This window comes from Gobio gobio (genome assembly GCF_949357685.1).
Source record: "Gobio gobio genome assembly, chromosome: 22".
Lineage (NCBI taxonomy): Eukaryota > Metazoa > Chordata > Actinopteri > Cypriniformes > Gobionidae > Gobio > Gobio gobio.
Genome location: NC_137118.1, coordinates 4,783,961 through 4,807,774, shown reverse-complemented (window position 1 = coordinate 4,807,774; position 23,814 = coordinate 4,783,961). Strand labels below are relative to the sequence as shown.

The following is a 23,814-nucleotide window of genomic DNA, read 5'->3' as shown; positions in this document are numbered from 1 at the left end:
TTCCAACTACCCATTCAAATAGTCACCGCCCAAAGTCAGAACTCAAGGACGACCAAATGGGCTAAAAAATGCTTTGCCAAGGAGGAGATAAATCTGCCAATTACTGCAGCTCGTTTAATCAGGGCTCAGTGCCATCTCTCTCAGGCGAGAACGAAGCGTAGCGCGGGCGCTATAACTGTCGCGGTAAAGAGTTAGTGAACGGAAGACCCGTGTGTGACCAGTGTGTCGTAAAGCACACAGATGCAGAGTTAATTGACTGAGCAGCGCTAGTCGGCCGAGCGCCCCGGTAATGATGAACAGTGACCTTTTTCTTCCTCCTTCCCTTAATTTCTAATTACTGTTAACTGTCTTGCAGGGCACAGAAGAGAAGAGATGATGAATATGAAGGGGAGAGTTAGAGGAAATGAGAAGGAAAAAAAGAGCTACGGACTAGAGGTGGCCGAGTGTCATTGTGACTAATATCTCTGACTTTTAATTTTCAATAAAGCATTGTTTATTCCTAGTCGTTTTAATGCTGTAAACAGTGCCAATATGCCAGCAGAGGGCAGTGCAAATGTGGTCTACAGGAAGTAAACAAGAGCAGGTAAACAGCTGAACTTGACACAGATGAAGCGAGTGGTTACCAGGTTGTCTAGTTCAGGGTCCTCGCTGAAGAAAGGCTTGTGGTCCTGCTCTTGCTGGTGGACGAAGTTCTCGATGTCGACGTCAAAGCTGGCGGAGGTGATGCATTCTGATCCCTGTGTTGCTTGCTCACACTTCTCAAACAGCAACGCCAGAAGAGGGAAGAGAGGATGTCTGCCGGACACAGAACGAGATCATATTTAATAATGTGACTGCATTATTCATCATTTACAGTCTCATACTTAAATTTGCAGACTTCTTTTGTCTGGTACATACATCACATATTCTGAAGGAAGTGCATTATGCCGTACACCAGTATTCAAAATAACCAGTTTAATTGGTTCAGTCAGAGCAGACGACATTACACAGCAGCTGAATATATAATCGCTGTCATCTTCATTTGATTGTAGGCATAGGCTCTGTCTAAAGGTTTCTTCTAGCAAGTTGACATTTGTCATGTTAACAGCATTAACATTTCCTGTATCATCAGAGGATGAATATGTTTGCACTGGTTTAAGCCTGTCCAGAGAGAGGCTTCTGCTGAAGAGCAGACCTAATGAAAGCTCAAACTCACTCTTGAAAACTAAGCCAAGCCTGACATGCAGAAGGCTGATTCAATTAAAAAGAAAACAGCATCGCCATAACACATGATTAAGGGTCACGCTGTAAGTCACAGGACAGCGCATAAAAACACCAGGGAACAGCAGGACCCCAAAATATAAGATTTAGGAGATGTTTTGTTTAGTGATGTTTGAAAGTGGTTTAGTTCTCATTTGATGCTGTCATTTTGTAGTGATCCTGATTGTATTTGTATCATATAAACATGTCACGGTTTTGGAACAACATTTCTATATACATTTTTTTTTTAATGCATCTTTTAAAACAACAATAATTTGGGGGGGAAAGTATTTTTATGCTCAACAAGGCTGCATTTATTTGAGCAGAAATACAATAAAAACAGTAATATTATTAAAAATGTCAACTATATTTAAAGAACATTTGAAATTGTATTTATTCCAGTGATCAAAGATGAATTACTCCAGTCTTCAGTGTCACATGTCTTCAGAAATCATTATAATATGATGATTTCCTGCTCAAGAAACATTTATTATTATAACTAATGTTGAAAACGTTCCACATTGTGGAAACCATGATTTAAAAAAATTCAGGATTCTTCAATGAAATTAAATTTCAGAAGAAAAATTATTTTGTAAATCTTTCGTAACAATATAAAAAATTTTACTGTCACTGTTGATCAATGTGTCCTTGCTGAATAAAAGTAACACTTTTTCTTAAAAAAGAAAAGAAAGAAAAAGCTACATATAGTGGTGCGATGTGAGTCACCTAAATGAGTGTCACGTCGGTCAGTGACCGTTTACTGACAACACTAAAAGGAATCTCCTCTTAAATATGATCTTTCCAGACAAAGGTTAAGAATGAGGGTTGAAATGTTATTTATTCCACATATATATTCATAAGAGTCATTTGTTCACAAATCAGACATCACTTGTGCTGTGTTTGTTGTCGCATGCAAGAAACTCTATTTCAAAATAGCATCCTATCCTGCACTCTAAAAAGTGCTGGGTTGTTTCAACCCAATTTTGGGTTAAATATGGACAAACTCAACCGCTGGGTTAAATATTATTATCTAAAAATGTAACCCAACGGCTGTGTTTGTCCATATTTGATGCACTTTTTAGAGTCTATCCTATTCTGTCCCATCATGTCCTGTCCTGTCCTGTCCTGTCCTTTCCTTTCCTATCCTATCCTTTTCTATCCTATCCTATCCTACACTCAAAAATATAAATATAAAATATAAAAAAATGTAACCCAACGGCTGGGTTTGTCCATATTTGATTTGGGTTTAACCAACCCAGCATTTTTTATATCCTATCCTATCCCATCCCATCCCTTCCCATGACATCCCATCCCATCTAGGGTGACCACCATCAAACAAACCAAATGTGGGACGATTACTAAGTTTGTGTGGGACAATGTGGGACATGTTACCAACACTAAAACATAACCTGAAACTGTTGTATAATAAATTCAACATCACTGAGCCCAAAGGCAGCAGGCATCATGCAGATAATTACTTTTGAAACAGTTCTGACCAAGTGCAACTAAAATCCAACTAAATGAATAATGAAACAAATAAAACAACATTAAATTAGTTAATCATATATATATATATATATATATAAACGATGCCGCGAAAATAATAAATAAAATGCTTTCTTAAAAAGGCAATAGAACGCATGCATGTTTTCTCAATATGATCATTAAAAATCAACAGACTGGTGAAAATGCGGGACATTTTCTCAATATGCGACATGCGGGACAAGGGGTGAAAATGCTGTGCGGTACAACGCAAAGCGGGACAGGTGGTCACCCTAATCCCATCCCATCCCATCCCATCCCATCCCATCCCATCCCATCCCATCCTATCCTATCCTATCCTATCCTATCCTATCCTATCCTATCCTATCCTATCCTATCCTATCCTATCCTATCCTATCCTATCCAATGCTATCCTTTTCTATCCTATCCTATCCTATCCTATCCTATCCAATGCTATCCTTTGCTAAAATGCTGGGTTGTTTTAACCCAATTTTGGGGTTAAATATGGACAAACCCAACTGTTGGGTTAAAAATTTAATTTAACCCAGCATTTTTTAGAGTGTATCCTATCCTATCTTGTCCTATCCTATCCTATCCTATGCTATCCTATCCTATGCTATCATGTCCTGTCCTATCCTATCCTTTTATTTCCTATCCTATCCTATCCTATCCTATCCTATCCTATCCTATCCTATCCTATCCTATCCCACCCCACCCTTTTCTATCCTATCCTATCCTATCCTATCCTATCCTATCCTATCCTATCCTATCCTATCCTATCCTATCCTATCCTATCCTTTTCTATCCTGTCCTATCCTATCCTATCCTATCCTATCCTATCCTATCCTATCCTATCCTATCCTATCCTATCCTATCCTTTTCTATCCTGTCCTATCCTATCCTATCCTATCCTATCCTATCCTATCCTATCCTATCCTATCCTATCCTTTTCTATCCTGTCCTATCCTATCCTATCCTATCCTATCCTATCCTATCCTATCCTATCCTATCCTATCCTATCCTATCCTATCCTTTTCTATCCTATCCTATCCTATCCTATCCTATCCTATCCTATCCTATCCTTTTCTATCCTATCCTATCCTATCCTATCCTATCCTATCCTATCCTATCCTATCCTATCCTATCCTATCCTTTTCTATCCTATCCTATCCTATCCTATCCTATCCTATCCTATCCTATCCTATCCTATCCTATCCTATCCTATCCTATCCTATCCTATCCTATCCTATCCTATCCTTTTCTATCCTGTCCTATCCTATCCTATCCTATCCTATCCTATCCTATCCTATCCTATCCTATCCTATCCTATCCTATCCTATCCTATCCTATCCTATCCTTTTCTATCCTATCCTATCCTATCCTATCCTATCCTATCCTATCCTATCCTATCCTATCCTATCCTATCCTATCCTATCCTATCCTATCCTATCCTATCCTATCCTATCCTATCCTATCCTTTTCTATCCTGTCCTATCCTATCCTATCCTATCCTATCCTATCCTATCCTATCATGTCCTGTCCTATTCTATCCTATGCTATCATGTCCTGTCCTGTCCTGTCCTATCCTATCCTTTTTTCCTATCCTATCCTATCCCACCCTTTTCTATCCTGTCCTATCCTATCCTTTTTTCCTATCCTATCCTATCCCACCCTTTTCTATCCTATCCTATCCAGTGTTGGGCACGTTACTTTAAAAAAGTAATTAGTTATAGTTACTAGTTACTTCTTACAAATAGTAACTGAGTTAGTAACTGAGTTACATCATTATAAAAGTAACTAATTACCAGGGAAAGTAATTACTGCGTTACTTTTTTTCCCCCCCAAATGTTCAAATATGTCAAATAACTTTGATGCCCCCAATATTAGATATGTTAAATGAATGAATTAGACACTAAATAGAATACATTATTATTATAAAACATTGTACATTAATGTACACTATTGTAATGTTGCTGTGGGACAAAGTGAGAGACACCTATCAAATTCAATGGATAATTGTAAATATTATCAGTAGGCCTATAGTGTAAATATTGTGTAAATATTATCAGTACTCTACTTTCCTTTGGTAGTGGAGCTCACGTTATCACCTGGGTTTTTAGCCACTAATTTTGTGGCATATGATGATGTGAGGCGCTTCAGAATCACTTGCCACCGGCGTGGAGAGACTCTTTCTTCCTGGGCATAAGTTGCATGTTACATAAATATTCTTACCTTTCACCTCAACGAAGGAAAAGTAGCGCTTATACTTCCAGTTTGCGAAAGCTACCTTTGAAGTCGTTGGACCATCGCTGAATGTGCATATGCGTGTGCGTCATAGGTGTGTGTGTGTGTGTGTGTGTGTGTGTGTGTGTGTGTGTGTGTGTGTGTGTGTGTGTGTGTGTGTGTGTGTGTGTGTGTGTGTGTGTGTGTGTGAACCATAGACCGTGAAAAAAATAGGTGTGAACTCAACCTATCAACTTCAACCTTGTCTCCCACCCACCAATCATCATCAGTTATGTGTACCACCGCACCCACCCCCAACACGCATGGCTGGTGCGCGCGCGCACACACACACACACACACACGTTGCAGGTCCGACTGACAGAGAGCCTGTTCGGATGAAAAGCGCTTCAGTGAGCTCAATTATAGTAACACGACTAACGCCACATTTTTTTCCCTCAGTAACGCTAACGGCGTTGTAACGGGAGAAACAGTAATTCGTTTGATTACTCGTTACTGAAAAAAATAATTCCGTTAGTAACGCCGTTTATCTGTAACGCCGTTATTCCCATCACTGATCCTATCCCACCCTTTTTTATCCTATCCTATCCTATCCTTTTCTATCCTATCCTATCCTATCCTTTTCTATCCTATCATATCCTATCCTATCCTATCCTATCCTATGCTATCATGTCCTGTCCTGTCCTGTCCTGTCCTATCTTTTTTTCCTATCCTATCCTATCCCACCCTTTTCTATCCTATCCTATCCCACCCTTTTCTATCCTATCCTATCCTATCCTTTTCTATCCTATCCTGTCCTATCCTATCCTATGCTATCATGTCCTGTCCTGTCCTGTCCTGTCCTGTCCTGTCCTATCCTATCCTATCCTATCCCACCCCACCCTTTTCTATCCTATCCTATCCTATCCTATCCTATCCTATCCTATCCTATCCTATCCTATCCTATCCTATCCTATCCTATCCTATCCTATCCTATCCTATCCTATCCTTTTCTATCCTATCCTATCCTATCCTATCCTATCATGTCCTGTCCTATTCTATCCTATCCCACCCTTTTGTATCCTATCCTCTCCTATCCCATCCCACCCTTTTCTATCCTATCCTATCCTATCCTATCTATCCTAACCTATCCTATCCTATCTTACCCTTTCCTTTCCTATGCGTGTTCCTGTGTGTATATGCATCTTTTCCCCTTGCAAAGCCTGTTTGAGAGACTGAGAGAGGCTGTGAGACTGGGTGAGGGGCCCAGGCTCCGGCTGTAACCCACCACTCTCATTTGCAGCCTTTAATAGCTGGCTATATTAGACTCTAATCTGCCTGATCCCAATTTAATGCCGCTCCCTCCAGCTGACGTGACAGGAATACTAAACAGACTCGCAGTGCTGAGCAGCGAGGCGATCTGCGCTCCCTCCGGGCTCGTCCCGCTCCCCTCCGCCGTGCCAGTCTCCCCTCCCCAGTCACAGTATATCCTGGAGGGCATGGCTGGGTTATCTCTCTCCGTCTCTCTCTTAGCAGGCCTGGATCATAACCCGGACACAGCCCGAAAGGCCCAAAGCCAAAAGGATGCTATCAATTTAGCTCTCTGAGGATTTGGCAAGTAGGCTGAGGAACAAACTACCCAGAAATTAGAGCATAAAATCGAATTGGAAAGTTAAGCCACAAGGTACAGGTTCATCTGAACACTCACATTCCCTGGAGTGAGTCTAATAAGGCTGCATTACCTTCATTAGGAGGTTACAATTCATAACATTTATCTGCAGCAGAAACTATGCGAGCTTTTTGGAAGCTTCAGTCAAGTCTTGAATACAAATGCGATGACGGACAAGCAGCAGTTCTTATTCAGAACATTATCTCAGACGACATGCCAATCGCAGTAAAATCTTTGTTACTAAAGATGGACAGAACACTTAGAGCAGTAACTCTCTAAACTAATTGCCTCGGTTGTTTCAAAGGCTAAATGAGGGTAGAAAAACTTTTAAATGTAATCTGATCTCTCTGAGCAACTCCAGACTTTTAAATCTCTTCATCTATGCGGTCTGGATGAGGCAGTGTGCCGCAAAGTGCAGAGCTAATCGGTTAATCTTTCAAAATGTGCCGGTTAAAATGAAACACTTAATGCTATTTGTCTTTAACCTTTAGTTATCATCTCTCAACTCTTGCGGGAAAGACTGTCCGGGCTGCAATGCTTCAAACGTAAAAGTGTAGGCTCATATAGTTGGAAACAGAGGGGCCATTAGAAGGACTTTTATATTCTATGATGGGCAAAGTACCGGTGTACTGATGCCATTAAATAAAGCAGCCAAAGCCTCTTTGAATTCGCTCATCAGATCAAGACGTGTCTTTCTTTTGCATGCTTTGCTCTTCTGGCTAGGCACAAATACAAGCGATTGTACTGGTGTAATTCAAATCACAAACAAACGATTCTTATGAGAAGGTTCTTGTAATGGAAACCGTTTTGGTTCAAGTCAATGAGAACAGAAAGTGTTCCTCCAAATTGTCTATTTTACAGATAAAAAGAAAGTCTAATGAGTTTGGAACGACAGGAGGGTGAGCAAATAATGACAGATTTTTCATTTTTGGATGGACTATCACTTTAAGGTTTGAAAACAAACAAACAAACAAACAAACAAACAAACAAACATCAAAAGAAAAAGCAAATGTTAGCCGCTCTGAATTCAAGACCAGTCATCAGATAATCTATATCTTTCTTTTGAATATTTAGCTTTTGATGGCTAAGCGTAAAAATAAACGTGTGTAATTCAATTCACAAACACATGTTTCGTACGAGCAGGTTCTAATAGTGAAATTAATTAGTAAAAGACTCACAAACTCCAAAGTTGACTGAATGAGTTGATGAATCTGTCAAAGAGGAATCTGTATTAACATCTCACTCACTGAACTGAAGTTAGTAACACAAACTCCACACTTTAAAACACATAAATAAACTGTAACACTTTACTTTAGGGTCCAATTCTCACTATTAGCTTGCTTATTAGCATGCATATTACTAGGATATTGGCATATTCTACATCCCTTAACTCAACAACTACCTTACTAACTGTTAATAAGCAGTAATTATGAGTTTATTGAGGCAAAAGTTGTAGTTAATAGTTAGTTAATAGTGAGAATTTGACCCTAATCTAAAGTGTGACCAAATAAGTTGGTAAAACTCAAAAAATGTGAGGAAATCAGTTAAGAAATTCAGTTTAAGTAAGCAGAACATGCAGATTTTTATTTAGTACTCATACATTTGAATTGCTCTTAACTTGAAATATTTGAGTAAGCTAATTCATACTTTATTATTTATATTTTATAGTGGAAACTTTATTAAATTGTGTGGAATAAAATCAGTGCTACATTGCTAAATGGTTACACAATGCTTTTATAGCATCAGCATAGCAATTGCTGAATGATAATGGCACACTGTAAACTCTAACACTCAAAATAATTCATTGGTTTAAGGACAAACTTTATTAGACTTTAATTAAACAAATTAGTTCAGTCAAATTAACTTTTATGAGTATTTAGAACTTTCTTTTTTCTTTCAAATTCACAGAACTGATATATTTTAAGTTGTCTGAACTGTTTCACAGTTTTATGAAATTATATATTTTGATTCAGACAAACTTAAGTTTAACTGAAGCTGGGCTGGGATTTTTATTTATCAGCATGCTTTGCCCATGGCACTCGAAAAGGGAGAGTAAATGCTAAAATTAAGTGTTATATAATTTTTTTTTGTTTTTTTGGGCAAGATTCACGTTAAGTGGGAGATTTAAAAGTGATTAATATTTTGCTATGCTAATTTGGGTTTTTGGAGAGTTACCATCATGGTGACAAGGTTCATGCGAATTAACAAGTTAGCATTTTCTGAATTAGCTTGTTATAGCTAAGTTTATACTAATAAAAATGTTCAAATTGAGGTTACAAGAAAATGTAAATGTTAAATGTATGAATTAGTGTACTCAAACATTTCAAGTTAGGGAGGGGGGGGGGGGTGTAACACAGTTTCAGTTAATCTAATGTTAATCTTAAGTACCTATTGCATCCTTCATATCTCAAAAAGTCTTTCGTTTTATTAGATTTATAAAAGACAGATATGCTGTCTCAAAGCATGAGAATCAACTCTTTAACAGTGTAAATAAGTCAGAATGCATGAAATAGCATTAGACCCTTGCCCCCCACCCCCCATTAAAATGTATAAGTACAAAAATAAAAATCTGCCAGTTCTGTTTACTTAAACTTTGAATTTCTCAACTTAAAAATTGAGGCAACTGAAGTTTTGCCAACTTATTCAGGTTTACAGTGCAATATAAAACATTTAACATATACCTGTTCTCAAACCAAGCTAATGCTAACCCCGTCACCATGATGGTAACCCAACAACAACAAAAAAAACCTATGTAAGAGAAACTCTTCTAAATTAGCATACTTAAACATTGAACACTTAACATTAATCATGCACATTATATAACACTATTATTTACCCTCCCTTTTGAGTGTCATAGCAAAGCATGCTGGGAAATAGAAATCCCAGCCCAGTTTCAGTTAAATTTAAGTTTAAATTTTAAGGTCATAAAACTCAAAACAGTGAAGCAATTCAGATTACTTAAAATGTGTCAGTTTTGTGAACTTAAAAGGAAAAGAAAGTTCTAAATACTCATAAAAGTTCATTTGATTAAACAAATTTCTTTAATTTGAGTTGGCTCTACTCAAACCAATTAATTATTTTGAGCATTAGGGTTTCAGATGGATTACAATGGTAATCAGTCATCTTATATAGCACTGCGCCTGTACCTCCTCAAACATCATGAGCCACCTAGAGCTGGTCATGTGCCAAAACAATGAGATGTTATCTGCAGTGCAGAGGTCTCAGGACCAAGGGAGCTGGGGAACTATTAACCCATAAAAGTGTTATTTACTGAGATAAGAGTCAGCGGAACTGACCCCATAAACTGATGAATGAAGTCGGATTTTTATTTCCATTCAACGAATAGGTTTCATCGTCTCAGCTAATGAGATACTTAAGGCTTAATCTAATTGGGCTACCTGTTTTTTTTATATCAAGCTCAATATTTTAGTATAGAGGTTAAAGGCCCACTGAAGTGCCTTGAAACGTGCAGCATTTTTCAATGTGTTGACGTAATTTCCCCTGAAACGGCTCCAGCTGTTTGCAGCCCCTCCCCTTTTTTGAAACAGCCAATAGCGTTTCGTTGATATCACAATTTGACTACAGCCTTTCTGTTTGGTAAAGCCTAGAGTTTCCTCCTAATCTCGAACCGTTTATCATCATAATCTCCTCCCTATCGCTTTGAAATACAGCGTTCTGTGCAGAATTTAAATGGGTCCGATATGTTTTGTTGTCTACGCCGACTCGCGCATATGATCCAATCTGTGCTCTTGTGTCTCTAGTCAACGGCTCTGTGTCTATGTGTGTGCGCATGAAACGAACGTGAAACCAGACTTCATTCGCCTCAACTGAAAGCATATTCACACTGTCTGAATCGTTTCCTATCGCATGTTTAGTGCGCTATGTGCCTTTCACCATGTAGAAAATAGTAAATGTGTGAACAGCTGACCGATTTCAGCCACTTCAGCATCTATTCATAGTGTAGGGGGCGGGGCTTCAGATTCTAGAGAGCACTTGATTGGACAGAAGATGTGATAAGAAGATGAAGTCCACGATGATGTCATCAAAATCTGTGATTCATTTTAACGGAAGTGAGAGACTGTAAGTTTTGAACGCTTATATCTCCTAAATGCGAAATTTGTCATTGTTTTGGAACACACCAGCTGATTCCTAACCTTAAGGCCAACATACACTCTAAAAAATGTTGGGTTAAAAACAACCCAAGTTCACTCTAAAAAATGCTGGGTTAAAAATAACCCAAGTAGGGTTGAAAATGGACTAACCCAGCAATTGGGTTGTTTTAACACAGCGATTGGGTTGTTTTAGGCAAACATTTAACCCAACCGCTGGGTTAAAACAACCCAAATGCTGGGTTAAAACAACCCATTTGCTGGGTTAGTCCATTTTCAACCCAACTTGGGTTATTTTTAACCCAGCATTTTTTAGAGTGTTGGGTTGAAAATTGACTAACCCAGCAATTGGGTTGTTTTAACCCAGCAATTGGGTTGTTTTAAGCAAACATTTAACCCAACCGCTGGGTTAAAACGACCCATTCACTGGGTTAAAACAACCCAAATGCTGGGTTAGTCCATTTTCAACCCAACTTGGGTTGTTTTTAACCCAGCATTTTTTAGAGTGTAGTTATACTAAAAGCTAAAAAACTTCAATTTTTTTTATTTCAGGGGGCCTTTAAGCCCTTGAAGATTAAAAATAAGAAGCAAATAAATCTTTTCTGAGAAACTAAAAAAGCACATCAAAGCAATTCAGAGTCCAAAAACTAAAGCTGGACGTATTTTCATACTAGCTGTAGCTGCATTTGTTTTGGTGGGCCACCCACGGGCTGCCGGGGAGATGGGGGTGTGCGCTCTGTGCGCTCACCCGGTATGTTTGCCATCCTAATCAGGGCAAGCCAGTGGCTGCTGGCTTTATTAAACCCAGTCTGGGGTGCCCCCACGCTGAGAGCGCTCCTCACACACACACACACACGTTCTCATGAACACACACTCCCTCCTCCAGGCTACATGTCTGGAGCTCAACCTGTATAGGGGGGCGCGCACACACAAGCATACCGCTCGCCATCAGGGTTTATATGGGACCCCTACTGCTGCATTTCAATGAGTGGCGCTGCTCTTTTTCAACACTGTTTTCACCTCTCTCTCTTTCACCTGCAGGGTAAAGGGTAGCTGTGGCCTGTTGTCATACACAGCCGGGTCTTTTCATTGGACCATAGGTGTGGATATAGAGGTTAATAAATACAGAGATGTCACATTAAAGCAATCAAAGGTTTTAAACATGCTATGAAGAATACATGAGCAGTGCTTACCAATGCTAAAGCTGCTGCTAGGCTGTACAGTTTGTTTGTTAGGATGCTGCGATATACAGTAATTGCTAAGGTGTTCAAATCGGTTTTTAGAGAGTTGCTATGGCTGGTCAGGTTGATTTGTAGGGTTTTGCTATACAGTTGCTAGGATGTTCTGGGTAGTTTCTAGGGTGTTGCTATGGCTGGTCAGGGTGATATGTAGGGTGTTCCTATGGAGTTTCTAGGATGTTCTGGGTAGTTTTTAGGGTGTTGCTATGGTTAATCAGGGTGATTTGTAGGGTGTTCCTAGGGTCGCTAGGATGTTTTGCGTTTTGTGGGTTTCTAAGGCTCTGCTACTGTATGCATTGCTAGGCTAGCCTGAAAGTTTTGTAGGCAATGTACAATAGTTGCTAGAGTGTTTTGAATGGTTGCTAGGGAACTGCTATTGTATGTGGTTGTTAGGATGGTCTGGGTGATTTGTAAAGTGTTGCTTTGTAGTTGCCAGGGCGTTGCTACTCTATTAGGGTGGTTTGTAGTCTGTTGCTATGGTGTTCTGGGTAATTGCTAGGGCGTTGATATGTGATTGCTAGGGCGTTGATATGTGGTTGCCAGGGTGTTGCTATACAGGTTCAATGTATTTTTTTGTGGTTGCTAAGGTGTTTTGCGTGGTTTCTAGGGCACTGCTACTGTATGCATTGCAAGGCTAGCCTGAAAGTTTTGTAGGGTGTTGCAATGTACTATAGTTGCTAGAGTGTTTTGAATGGTTGCTATGGAACTGCTTTTGTATGTGGTTGTTAGGATGGTCTGGGTGATTTGTAAAGTGTTGCTTTGTAGTTGCCAGGGCGTTGCTACTCTATTAGGGTGGTTTGTAGTCTGTTGCTATGGTTTTCTGGGTAATTGCTAGGGAGTTGATATGTGATTGCTAGGGCGCTGATATGTGGTTGCCAGGGTGTTGCTATACAGGTTCAATGTATTTTTTTTGTGGTTGCTAAGGTGTTTTGCGTGGTTTCTAGGGCACTGCTACTGTATGCATTGCTAGGCTAGCCTGGAAGTTTTGTAGGGTGTTGCGATGTACTATACAGTAGTTGCTAGGGTGTTTTGAGCTGTTTATAGAGGTTGATACGAGTGGTTGCTAGGGTATTGCTACCGTATGTAGCTGCTATGGTCAGATTGGATATTTAAACCACTGCTATGCGGTGTTCTAGGTGGTTGCCAAGTCTCTATGAAATAATATTCAAAAGATATAGATATTTGAGCAGTCCTCTAACCCTGAGAACTAATATTGCCTTAGCAAGCACCGCTAACAAGTATTAGATTCATTCGCAGACTTAGTAGCTCTTGCTAACACGAACACACACGTTCAATCTTCAGACAGTCAGTCTGTGAAGTTCAGAACACTGTGCACCCTGGAGACAGGATGAAATGGAATAAAACTCGACGTCTATGGCTTTAAATTGAGGAACAAAATCTTACTCGGATATAAATGTGCCCTCAGAGATTTCTTGATATACTTTGAGTACTATTTACCATAATCTGCCAGTACCAATCTAAAAAATACATCCTTTAGCCTGACACTCACAATCAGCGCTGACTCGCTCTCGGGATGAATCTATGGCTTGGATAAGATGTCTTACTCTGGATGGTATAGAAATCGCAGCACCATTAGTAAGAGAGAGAGAGTCGTTAAGATGTTGGGCACCAAATGACTGCGAGAGCTCCCCAACAGCGAATGTAAACAGAATTTATGGTGCATTACAGCGGCTGGGGAGAACTGGCTCACCATTTCCTCTCTGGCTGTCAAATTAAAAGCACTCCTGTTGGGACTGATATGCGCTGCTGCTACTGCTGGGTTTTCTAAGCTGTTCTACAAACTCTCTCATTTCCTTTTCCTTCTCTGTTTTCTACTCCCTCTTTCTCTCTCTATTTTTCTCTCTTCCGTCAGTCCATGACACCCCTGATCCACTGGAGCTCAATGAAGACAGCATGACTGTGCACCACAAGACTGAAATCCAGTATCAATGCAAATCCACTCAGCACCCGCCAATCTGAGTCATGGCGAGAAGGGAAAGAAACACATAAACCCCATTCAGATGTTTCAATACCCCAATATAAGCACACCGATGGGAGTCTGAACACTATACATAAACATAAATACTTCAAAAGATGGAGGCTGAGGGGTGCGAAGCATCAGCATACACACAAAAAACAGGTTTTTAAAGAAATTTTGAAGGATTAAATATGGATTACAATGGATACAAAACATGAATAAATTGAATATATTACATTTGACCCCTTACCCCACACCCCCCATTTTGGCAAGTGGGGCATAAATGACATAAAAAGTCATTTTTTTTAAATAATATGATTAAAATAAAATTCTGAATAGACAAAAAACCCCATATATTTAGAAAGTCAACACTTGAGAGTTTACAGTTCAAGACTCATAATTACTCCGACTGTTATTAATATGGAGATCAAACATAAAAACAAAAACAATGTTAACATTATCAAGAATATATATTTTTTAAATGTATAAAAATATGACGTGTCTGTGTTGTTGAAACTTAGAAGCTGACGCCAAAAGTGTGGTCATGCTTCATTTCAAATCTAAGGATGTCAGACTATTAATTTTATGAAGCATTTTCTAAGACCATGTCATGTGAGTTTTTAGAGAAGGCTGATAAGATGCTAATACAATATTTCATTGCCCTGTAAACACTGATTTGTGTTGTCTAATGTCTGGCGAGGTGAACTGCTCCATTCACGTTTCTATTGTTCTCACTCGACGGACCTTTCACAATGAGACCTAATATTCATTATTCTTTTACCATTATTATTTTGTTTGTACTCAGCCATTATTAGCCTTTATTCTGGCATTATGGCTTCCCCATCTACACCACTTTCATCCCACTATACATTAATCCACCTATTGTCTGAAGTCTTTCTAGAAAACAAACAAAGTATATTATTGGGACCTTATGTGAATTATTTGAACAAATTAGATTATGGAATAGAATAGCTCCTGTGCAACAGATGCCTTAAGGGCCTTTCAGACTGGACGCGTAATGAAAAAGCGAATATTTCGTGTGCGAATAGTTCGCGTCAAAACCATTCACATCAGCTGCGACACGAATTTGCAACATCTGTGATGTTTCAGAGCTCCAAAACATTTGCGGCGACAGCTGAGAAAACCAAGCATCAACCTCCCGCAGTTTCTCTTGAAGCCAATACGGAAGTGACTTAAACCGCAGTTCATCGACTGGCCACTAGAGACAGACTCCAGAAGGAGCAGAATCTCATTGAGCTCATGTTAAAATACCCAACTTTACAGCAGAAGAACACATGTTTACAGTCTGGGACAAATTGTGGTTTTGGTCTATACGGCTAATTTTGCCCTTCATGACGACAGTGAGGGGGTGAATTTTTTTATAACTTATTCGTTTACATTATATAAAGCCTTAAAGTTCCCCATATTTAAGGGCGTGGCCATTTTGAGTGACAGGTGGATAGCCGTTTGTCTTCTGTCTGTTAGTCATTGCGTCACCTCAGCTCCGCCCACGTCCCGTCTCTTTGCCCATTTTCTGTTATCCGGGAGTGATGACGCGCTGCCAAGATGGCAACGGCCAGCTCGTCCCTTTACGCTTCAACGTACCCCCTTTACATCACGGACACTATGTCCATATTTTTTTACAGTCTGTGGAGAAAACACGGACACTTCCTCATCCAGTGAAGACAAGCTTTTAATTTTATTTAAAAGACCGAAAAGATGGTTTTGGGTGCACCCAGTCTTAAAGGGATAGTTCACCCAAAAACGAAAATGTGATGTTTTTCTGCTTACCCCCGGGACATCCAAGATGTATGTGTCTTTGTTTCTTCAGTAGAACACAAATGAAGATTTTTAACTCCAAACGTTGCCGTCTGTCAGTCGTATAATGCATGTGAATGGGGTATAATTCTTTTAGAGTAAAAAAAAACATGCACAGACAACTTCAAATTAAACCCTGCGGCTCGTGGCGACACATTGATGTCTTAAGACAAGAAATGATCTGCGAGAAACCCAACAGTATTTATGCTATTATTTCACCTATTATCAGACGAATGTCATCAGCTCTCCAGACCGCCATAACTTCCTGCGAGTAAGGTCAAAATACCTGCGGGATCATAGAAATATATACGTAGATTCCTCATTCGACCGATCCGTGCAGGCACTAACAAGGCATTTTTAATTTTTGGGTGAACTATCCCTTTAAGCACATCAAAGCACATCAGTCTGAAGGGGAGTATGATAATCTTGTACAGGAGCTAAAACTTTATCATGGCCAGTTCTGCACTTGCTTTCAAATGTCCGTGGGATAATTTGAGGAGCTCCTCCAGAGACAGTAGCACTGCATCTGACGAGACACACACACACTTCAGGAGCCAATCGATCCGGAGCAGCTGTTTCCAGCTGAGTCACAGTGTAAACATTTAAGTGCCACAGTCGAACTGACGGAAACACATTCACTTTCCATAGTCGCGGACACAATTAGGTTTAGAAAAAAAATCAGCGAGTTTTAACTCAAAAGGTTATATTATCGTTGTCTGTAGCCTACAGTGGGCAAACACAGCTGCATCTGTACAGCTGTGAACACAACTACAGCTGTAATCTCATGAGAAATGCCATACCTGGCAAAGGTTAATGTTAATTGAATGGCTAGTGACATCAACTGGACACTTCGTCACCTTTGTTTCCTTGAATGTGATTGGTTGAAGCCTTTTCTGTCGCTGCGAGAGTTAAAAAAAATCATCGAAAAAAATCGAAACCAACAAAAAAAAAACTAGTTTTTTTGCCGCAGCACATTCGCGTTTGGTGTGGAAGCACTCATTACACAAACAGCTGATCAAAAAATAAAACCATTGCGCGAATTATTCGCGCGTCAAAATCGTGTCCAGCATGAAAGGACCTTTAGAGCTGCAATTAGCACAAAGCTACATAGCACAATTTAAGATTAATATTACACTTTTACTCAAAACTCACTTTAAACCACCACCGAATGTTTGTATTAACTTCCGATCGCGATCTAATGTGGATTTTATTCATATGATATTGAAATATGTTATGTTAGCCTTTTATATGCAGCTAATCGCTACACCTGCTTAGCATTAATAATGCAAACATGCATTATTGATATGAAAATAGCCCAAATCGCAAATCACACACACCATATACTATTGTAATCGTGTGTGTATTAGCTTCTTGTTTCACGTGTAGAAATGTTTCTTTGGGTTTGTTTTTCACGGAGCTAAGAAACGAGGAAGTGTACAGGACAGTGTCATCCAGAATTATGGTCAGGAATGATTGACAGCTCCAGATCGAATAAGCGCTCGATGAGTCATAACTGAGGCAAATCAGGAACACTCTCTGAACGCTCTTTCAGCTCTTCAGATCGCATAATTCAGTGGGAAATGTGTAGAAATTGTATTCTGTATGATGAAATATTTTGCAAACATGGGATAGTAAATCAATATTTCTCCAAATATGTGCATTTTTGGACTAAGAGCCCTAATGGACGCTGTCTAGTGCATCTATGTGAATACAAATAAACCGAGGCAGACGTGAGGGAATATGAATTAACTAAATTATTCTATTTAAAATATTAAAAATTACAAATTGATTATTTTGCACTCCTAACATAAATTACGCAGGAGTCTTAAATTGTTCGAATGACACTCAGTTTGTCCAGATCAAGTAAGAGTGTGATAGTGAATGTTGAACAACAATAATCTGGGGTCGACGATTTTTGTACGTAAAGGGGTTTTATATTTATAAAATATATACTATAAAATGTACTATATTTAAGTTTTTGGTAATAAAAACATTTGCTGGGTTTCTTTGTGACTTCTCTCTGACTTCTTTCTATCTCACTTTTTTCATTGTGGAAGAGAGCTGCTGAATTTTACACCCTCAGGAACTTCCTTGGATACATATTACAATTTCATCTCCTGAATTTTATTGGACCTAATTTTGGATATGTCGCAAGTACCCCACAGGAAAGAGACCCCCTGCCTCGTTTCTAATAAGAGAAGGTCTCGGATGCTTTAAAAGAGAGTGCAGTAACTCGTTAAGATAATTACTGTATCGCACATTTATTCTACTGTTAATAATTAAGCAACGAATGCCAGAGCATAGACTCAACAACTCAAACTCACAATACTGGCAATTAGAGAAACGAAAGGTGCAGAAATAAACACCAACCTGCCAAATTGAATCAAAACAATACATGAGGACACGATATAAACAAACAGCTCCGGATTTTGTTCTGCTCTGTTAAATCCTATAATAGTTTGGGAGGCGAATACATGTTGCTTTATACTCTGCATAACAAAGTTAGGGGTTTGATGCTCAAAAATGCAGCTCTAAAAAGCCTCCCATGGACAGGTGTTGAAAATTGGCATGTGTGCTAAAACACTTAAGCAAATGCATATGGTTCGTCCGATGTGATTGTCATCTCCATGTCAAATACATCTAATTAATAAATATCAAATATCATATAAAAGAGTAATATTGTGAAATATTATGACAATTTAAAATGACTGTTTTCTGTTCGAATATACTTTAAAATGTGATCATCAGCATCATTACTCCAGTCTTCAGTGTCACATGATCCTTCAGAAATCACTCTAATGTGCTGATTTGGTTACTTATTATTAACAAATGTTGAATTTGTGAAAACTGTGGTACACCTTTTCAGGATACTTCGATGAATAAATACCGATCCAAAAGAACAACATTTATTTGAAAAATATATATTTTGTTACAATATCTTTACTGTCACATTAGATCAATTAACTGCATCCTTAATTTTTGTATTATTTTAAAACAAATTAATTTCATATACACCGTATCGCATGTGATTCAACATGTACATTGTTGTCAATATTGACTGGGTAATTATGAATAATTACAATACATATAATTGCATATTTTTACATGTATATGTATTCGTTTAGCAGACACTTATGTAAAGTGACTTACAAATGAGATACAGTCAAAAATGATTCAGACAACATATATAATTTTCACTAGTGTGTGGAGGACACCATCGTTCATTTCTGTAAGTGAGGAGAGCAAAATAAAGTAAACTCTGACATATTATACCCAAATATTCTTCATAAAGTGACTACCAGTAAAACGGATCAAAATTTGGGACCAAATGATTCAGACTCTTTGACCTGAGCATGTTCTGCTGAAGTGTTTTTCTTTAATTGCTAATGTGACCTTTGACACCACAGACTGAACTAAACGAAGCATTGCTTGATCATTGGTTGATATTATCTAATTGTGTTCTTAAATCTAACAGCTGATTGGTTGATTGTGATACATTACATCCCTTTCTATCAAAGTTATCTGACATTATCAAGATGAATTTGTTCTGACACAGTTTATTTTATTGCCATTTTCTAAGCTACAGTGAATAAACTGTGATAATGTGAGAAATATTGACGGTGTTTGAATACATTTTGGTTTTACTGTATAATGAAATATCTAAATTAAATATATCCCGATTATTTAAAATACATTACATTTCTCATTTGATACTTTCACATAAATTGCATTAGACACCTGACAGTACGAGATGTCTGATTCTCTTTCACCTGTGCGCTTTTATTGCGCCGGATGAGGATCAGAATAAGTTATAAGTGATGGCTCTCTGTTGCGCCTTTGAATATTTAGAGCACTTAAGATGTGTCATGTAGGATGAAACCAGAAATCTGTGTGTATGAAAGAGAGAAGGAGGTGGTGAGATATATACGGCGAGTGAGAAGCTGAGTATATGTGACTAGAAACGATAGGGAAGTAGGCTCATACTGTGTGTGTGTGTGTGTGAGTAGTGTGAATGTAGGCTGAGTCTAGGCTTTTTTTTCACACTGCCTGCAGGCCGCCTTCGGCTGGCTGCTCACATCAAAGGCAGTTTTCTCTCTCTGAGGAGCTGAGAGACTGAGCCCCAGGCCAGCCCAGGCCTTCACAGACCTGCCTCAGGGGTTAGCGTCAAACCACGAGCCTCTGCCACGCCGCCGCAAGACACCGCTAATCATAGCCAGCGCTGCAGCCGGTCGAACGAGCCCTCGCGGCCGCCTTCAGACAGGAACCGATGATGCTACGATATGCATGCGGCTCGCAAACAGCCGCGCCGTAATCAACCGGGAAGGGGAGGATTGGGAATGAGGCTTTAAGTATTTAAAGTGTCAGTGTGCCATGTATTATTTACTGCATGAATAAACAAGGAAAATATGACTTATGCAGGCGTGTTGCTATCCAAATCAAGCGTCTAGTCTGTATGCTTGTATTTAGATCAATATGTGATGAGGGTTTCAAACAACTGTAAAGCTACATTATTTATATCTGATGGAACAATGGCTACAGGTACCTACATAATATTCACTGGAACAATAAAGGAACACAAAAACACTCACACTTTGTTACCTATTAGGCCTACACAATCTACCGTTGAAGAGTTTGGGGTCAGTGTGATTTGTTTGTTTTGAATGATTGTGTTTGTTTTGTGTGGTTTCCACAAAAATATTTATAATAAGAACCAAATCAGCAGAATGATTTCTGAAGGATCATGTGACACTGAAGACCGGAGTGGGCTGTTGAAAATTCAGATTTGCCATAAATTAATTTTTTTTGTTTAGTTCATTTATTTATATAGCACCATAAAACAACAGTCGCTGACAATTGTGCTGTACAAAAAAGTTATAAAAACGATATAAGAAGACAACAGTCAAGACAATAAAATTACATACAAAGACACATTAACATACAACAAGCTCATATTGACTTTAAGTTTAACTTCAAACAAGAATTCTGTAGATATTAATCTAATAGATAGCGGTGGGCTATTCCACAGTTTGGGGCCAACTATGGCAAAAGCCTGGTCTCCTTTTCTTTTTAAACGCGATCTAGGAACCTTCAGTAGCTTTTGATTTGATGACCTTAAACATCTAGCAGATATGATAATAGTCACCAGCTCAGAAAGTTTTGAAGGTGTCAGCCCATTTAAAACCTTTACCCCCTCGAGTTGGCGGCCGCGCCGGCGCGACCCACTCGCTTTTTTTTCTTATCAGTGCCAAAGAGACTGTCGTTTTTTATCATTCAGGCAAGTGTTATACATCATTATAATCTGTTTCTAGATATTTTTGTGTACAGTCACAATAAAAGCAAACTGTTTTTTGCAAAATAAAGAAAATCTGCAGCCTCTCTGTAAATGATGTCTAATCTGATTCTCTTCAGGAAATTACATGGGGCTTAGTGAAAATTTATCACACAAACATGAGACATATGTCTAAAGAAACGTTAAAATGTCAGGTTTTAAATAATGTAAACCAAATCCAAAAAAAAAAGTAAAATCTTAAACTCTATTTTAAAGCACACCGGCAACCAATGCAGAGAGAGTAAAGGCCAATTTATACTTCTGCGTCGAGTGCACGCAGAGGGTACGGCGTACCCTACGCCGTAGCCTGACGCGCACCTCTCCAAAAATGTAACAACGCGTCAATTCTACGCGGACCGCAAGCGCTGTGATTGGTCTGCCAGAACCCTTCCCTCAGGTCAATAAATAAATAAAAAATCTGCGATAGGAGTGTGTGTGTGTGTCCAGAAATTGGATGATAGTTCCTTACGTCTGCTATAACACACTATTTTGCAGTCCAGCGATTCTTTATGGTAGTAAATAAATACATAGATCCGCTGAATATAGTTTATTTATTTTCTCATTAAAACCAAAGATGTTAATCAGTAATTGTATATCAAGAACAGGGACACATTAGGGTATATTTCGTGAATGAAGTCTCCGCAACAACAATCGCTTGCTGAGCCACCGCTGCTGAAAACAGCGGCCACGAGCTCCGCATGGTTTCACAAATGCATTCTAGCGCCAGATCGCCTTATTTAACTTTACTAATCAACTAGAGATGCTTAATTTGTATTAGATACAACAACTCAAGCTGCAAGAAAAGCCGCTATCTCACTGCTGCTGATATTCCGACATGAATGTACAGATTCTACACATCAAACTGCTTCTTCTTCGGCTGATGTCTTGATTACACCAACATGCCCGCCCCGAGGACACTGCCTTCCAGTGTCTGCATGTGGAATTGCACATTGACGCAGACAACAGCGCAGAAGTATAAATGCTCACGACGGCGTCGGCTACGCGCGTAGCCTACGGCGTACACTACGGCGTACACTCGACGCAGAAGTATAAATGGGCCTTAAGACGGGGGTAATGTGCTCATATTTGCGTGAGAAGTCTCACATTTTGGACTATTTGGAAGCGGTTAATATAGGACTGACTAATACCTATATATATATTGAATCTATTTTTAAATATATTCACATAGAAAACAGTTATTTAAAATTGTAATAGTATTTCACAATATAACTGGTTTACTGTATTTAAAAAAAATAAATAAAAAACAGCCATTCTTGGTGAGCATAAGAAACGTCTTTCAAAAACGTGAGTGTCTGTTTACACTAGCTCCACCCAACAATGCCTGGTTGGGCTACACAAGATTAAAAAAGACGCATGTGACCTAACATCTTCAGTGGTGTATTCAGTAAAGCGTAAGGCTTAAGGATCTTGGTTTTGACGCAATCGACCCGGGTTCGAATCCGCCTTTTGCTGAGCTTGCTCTTCTCCCTTTTCCCATCACATATCACATCGGAAAGGCATTTACTTTCAATAAAAATTAAGCAAATGTTCTAAAAGTGGAAATATGAAATGTTTAATAATAATAAAAGTATTTATTGTGTAGGATTAGGGGTTGGTGTAGGGAGGGCTTTTATTGTCCCATTAAGGCGGCATCCATTTAATAATTTTAATAAATATATACATTTACACTCTATGTTATTGTTGCATTCTGTTAATGTACAACAATACTGAGGTGCAAATATTATGTATCTGCCAAAATAAAGTATAAATAGCGTTTCATTACTATTTACACATATTGCAAAGGACTACTTTTACATGCACTGTAAAAAAAAATCAGGTCTCCAATTGAACATTTTCAAGTGACCGATCACATCTAAATTTTTCAGTTGGCCAAATTGAATTTCTGTGAATTGATGCAATTTATTTCACAGAAATTCATTTTGACCAACTAAAAAATGTAGATGTGATCGGTAACTTGAACATTTTCAATTGGAGACCTGATTTTTTTTTACAGTGTGGTGTAAATAGCATCTGCCTTTAAAAAAATGTAGCAACTTAAATTTTCTAATGGTAGTGTATGTATATTTATTCATTTATTTATTTATACTTGTCCAGTAAGCAACCACACTGCACCAGGAAAACCCCATAGCAATGTCCTAGAAACCATCCAAAGCATCATTGCATCATGTCACCCATCATTGCATCATGCAAGCACTCCTGCACATTTTCTTCAGAGAATGCAAAAATCTCGATTTACTTATAAATGAAGTCCTTAATAGGAAGTTGCACGGTTGCATAACACTCACCTGTAAACGGCCCGTTTGTCTGACTCCAGCTGGGCTTGGGGGTCGAGCGTCACGCTGACCGGGGCGGCCCCTGCCGCTGAGGCTGCAGAGAGGTGGACATGCTGGGCCTTTGAGTTTTGCTGCGTAGTGCCTGTCATCTGAAAAAATACACAATACAGAAAATCAGAACAACTGCAGATTATTCTGACCATAGTACACACAGAAAGTCCATATGCGCCTCTGCAGAAAACACTGACATCATCATTGTTTTCTGCAGAGCTTCCTTACAACTGAATTGAAATTATTTACAATTATTACAATAATTGATAAACTTTACACAGTTATTGCACTGAACTGAATCAAAACTGAGCTGATATGACACAAGCTGCTCTACAGCAGAAATTAATTGTTGGCATCATTATTTTC

The 23,814-nt window shown here is 38.8% G+C and overlaps 1 protein-coding gene across 3 annotated transcripts in view; it reads right to left on the bottom strand.

Annotated features, from left to right (window-relative positions):
• pknox2 (pbx/knotted 1 homeobox 2) overlaps positions 1–23,814 on the bottom strand; it is a 123,744-nt gene that overhangs the window by 14,825 nt on the left and 85,105 nt on the right. For all 3 annotated transcript variants that reach the window (XR_013815588.1, XM_079804833.1, XM_079804834.1), the window contains exons 4-5: positions 23,410–23,546; positions 624–795 (exon numbers count right to left, since the gene is read on the bottom strand). Coding sequence is in view for 2 of the 3 variants with exons in the window: in XM_079804833.1 (XP_079660959.1) it covers positions 624–795; positions 23,410–23,546 (309 nt within the window). In the remaining variant the exon portion in view is untranslated. The remainder of the gene's footprint in view (positions 1–623; positions 796–23,409; positions 23,547–23,814) is intronic.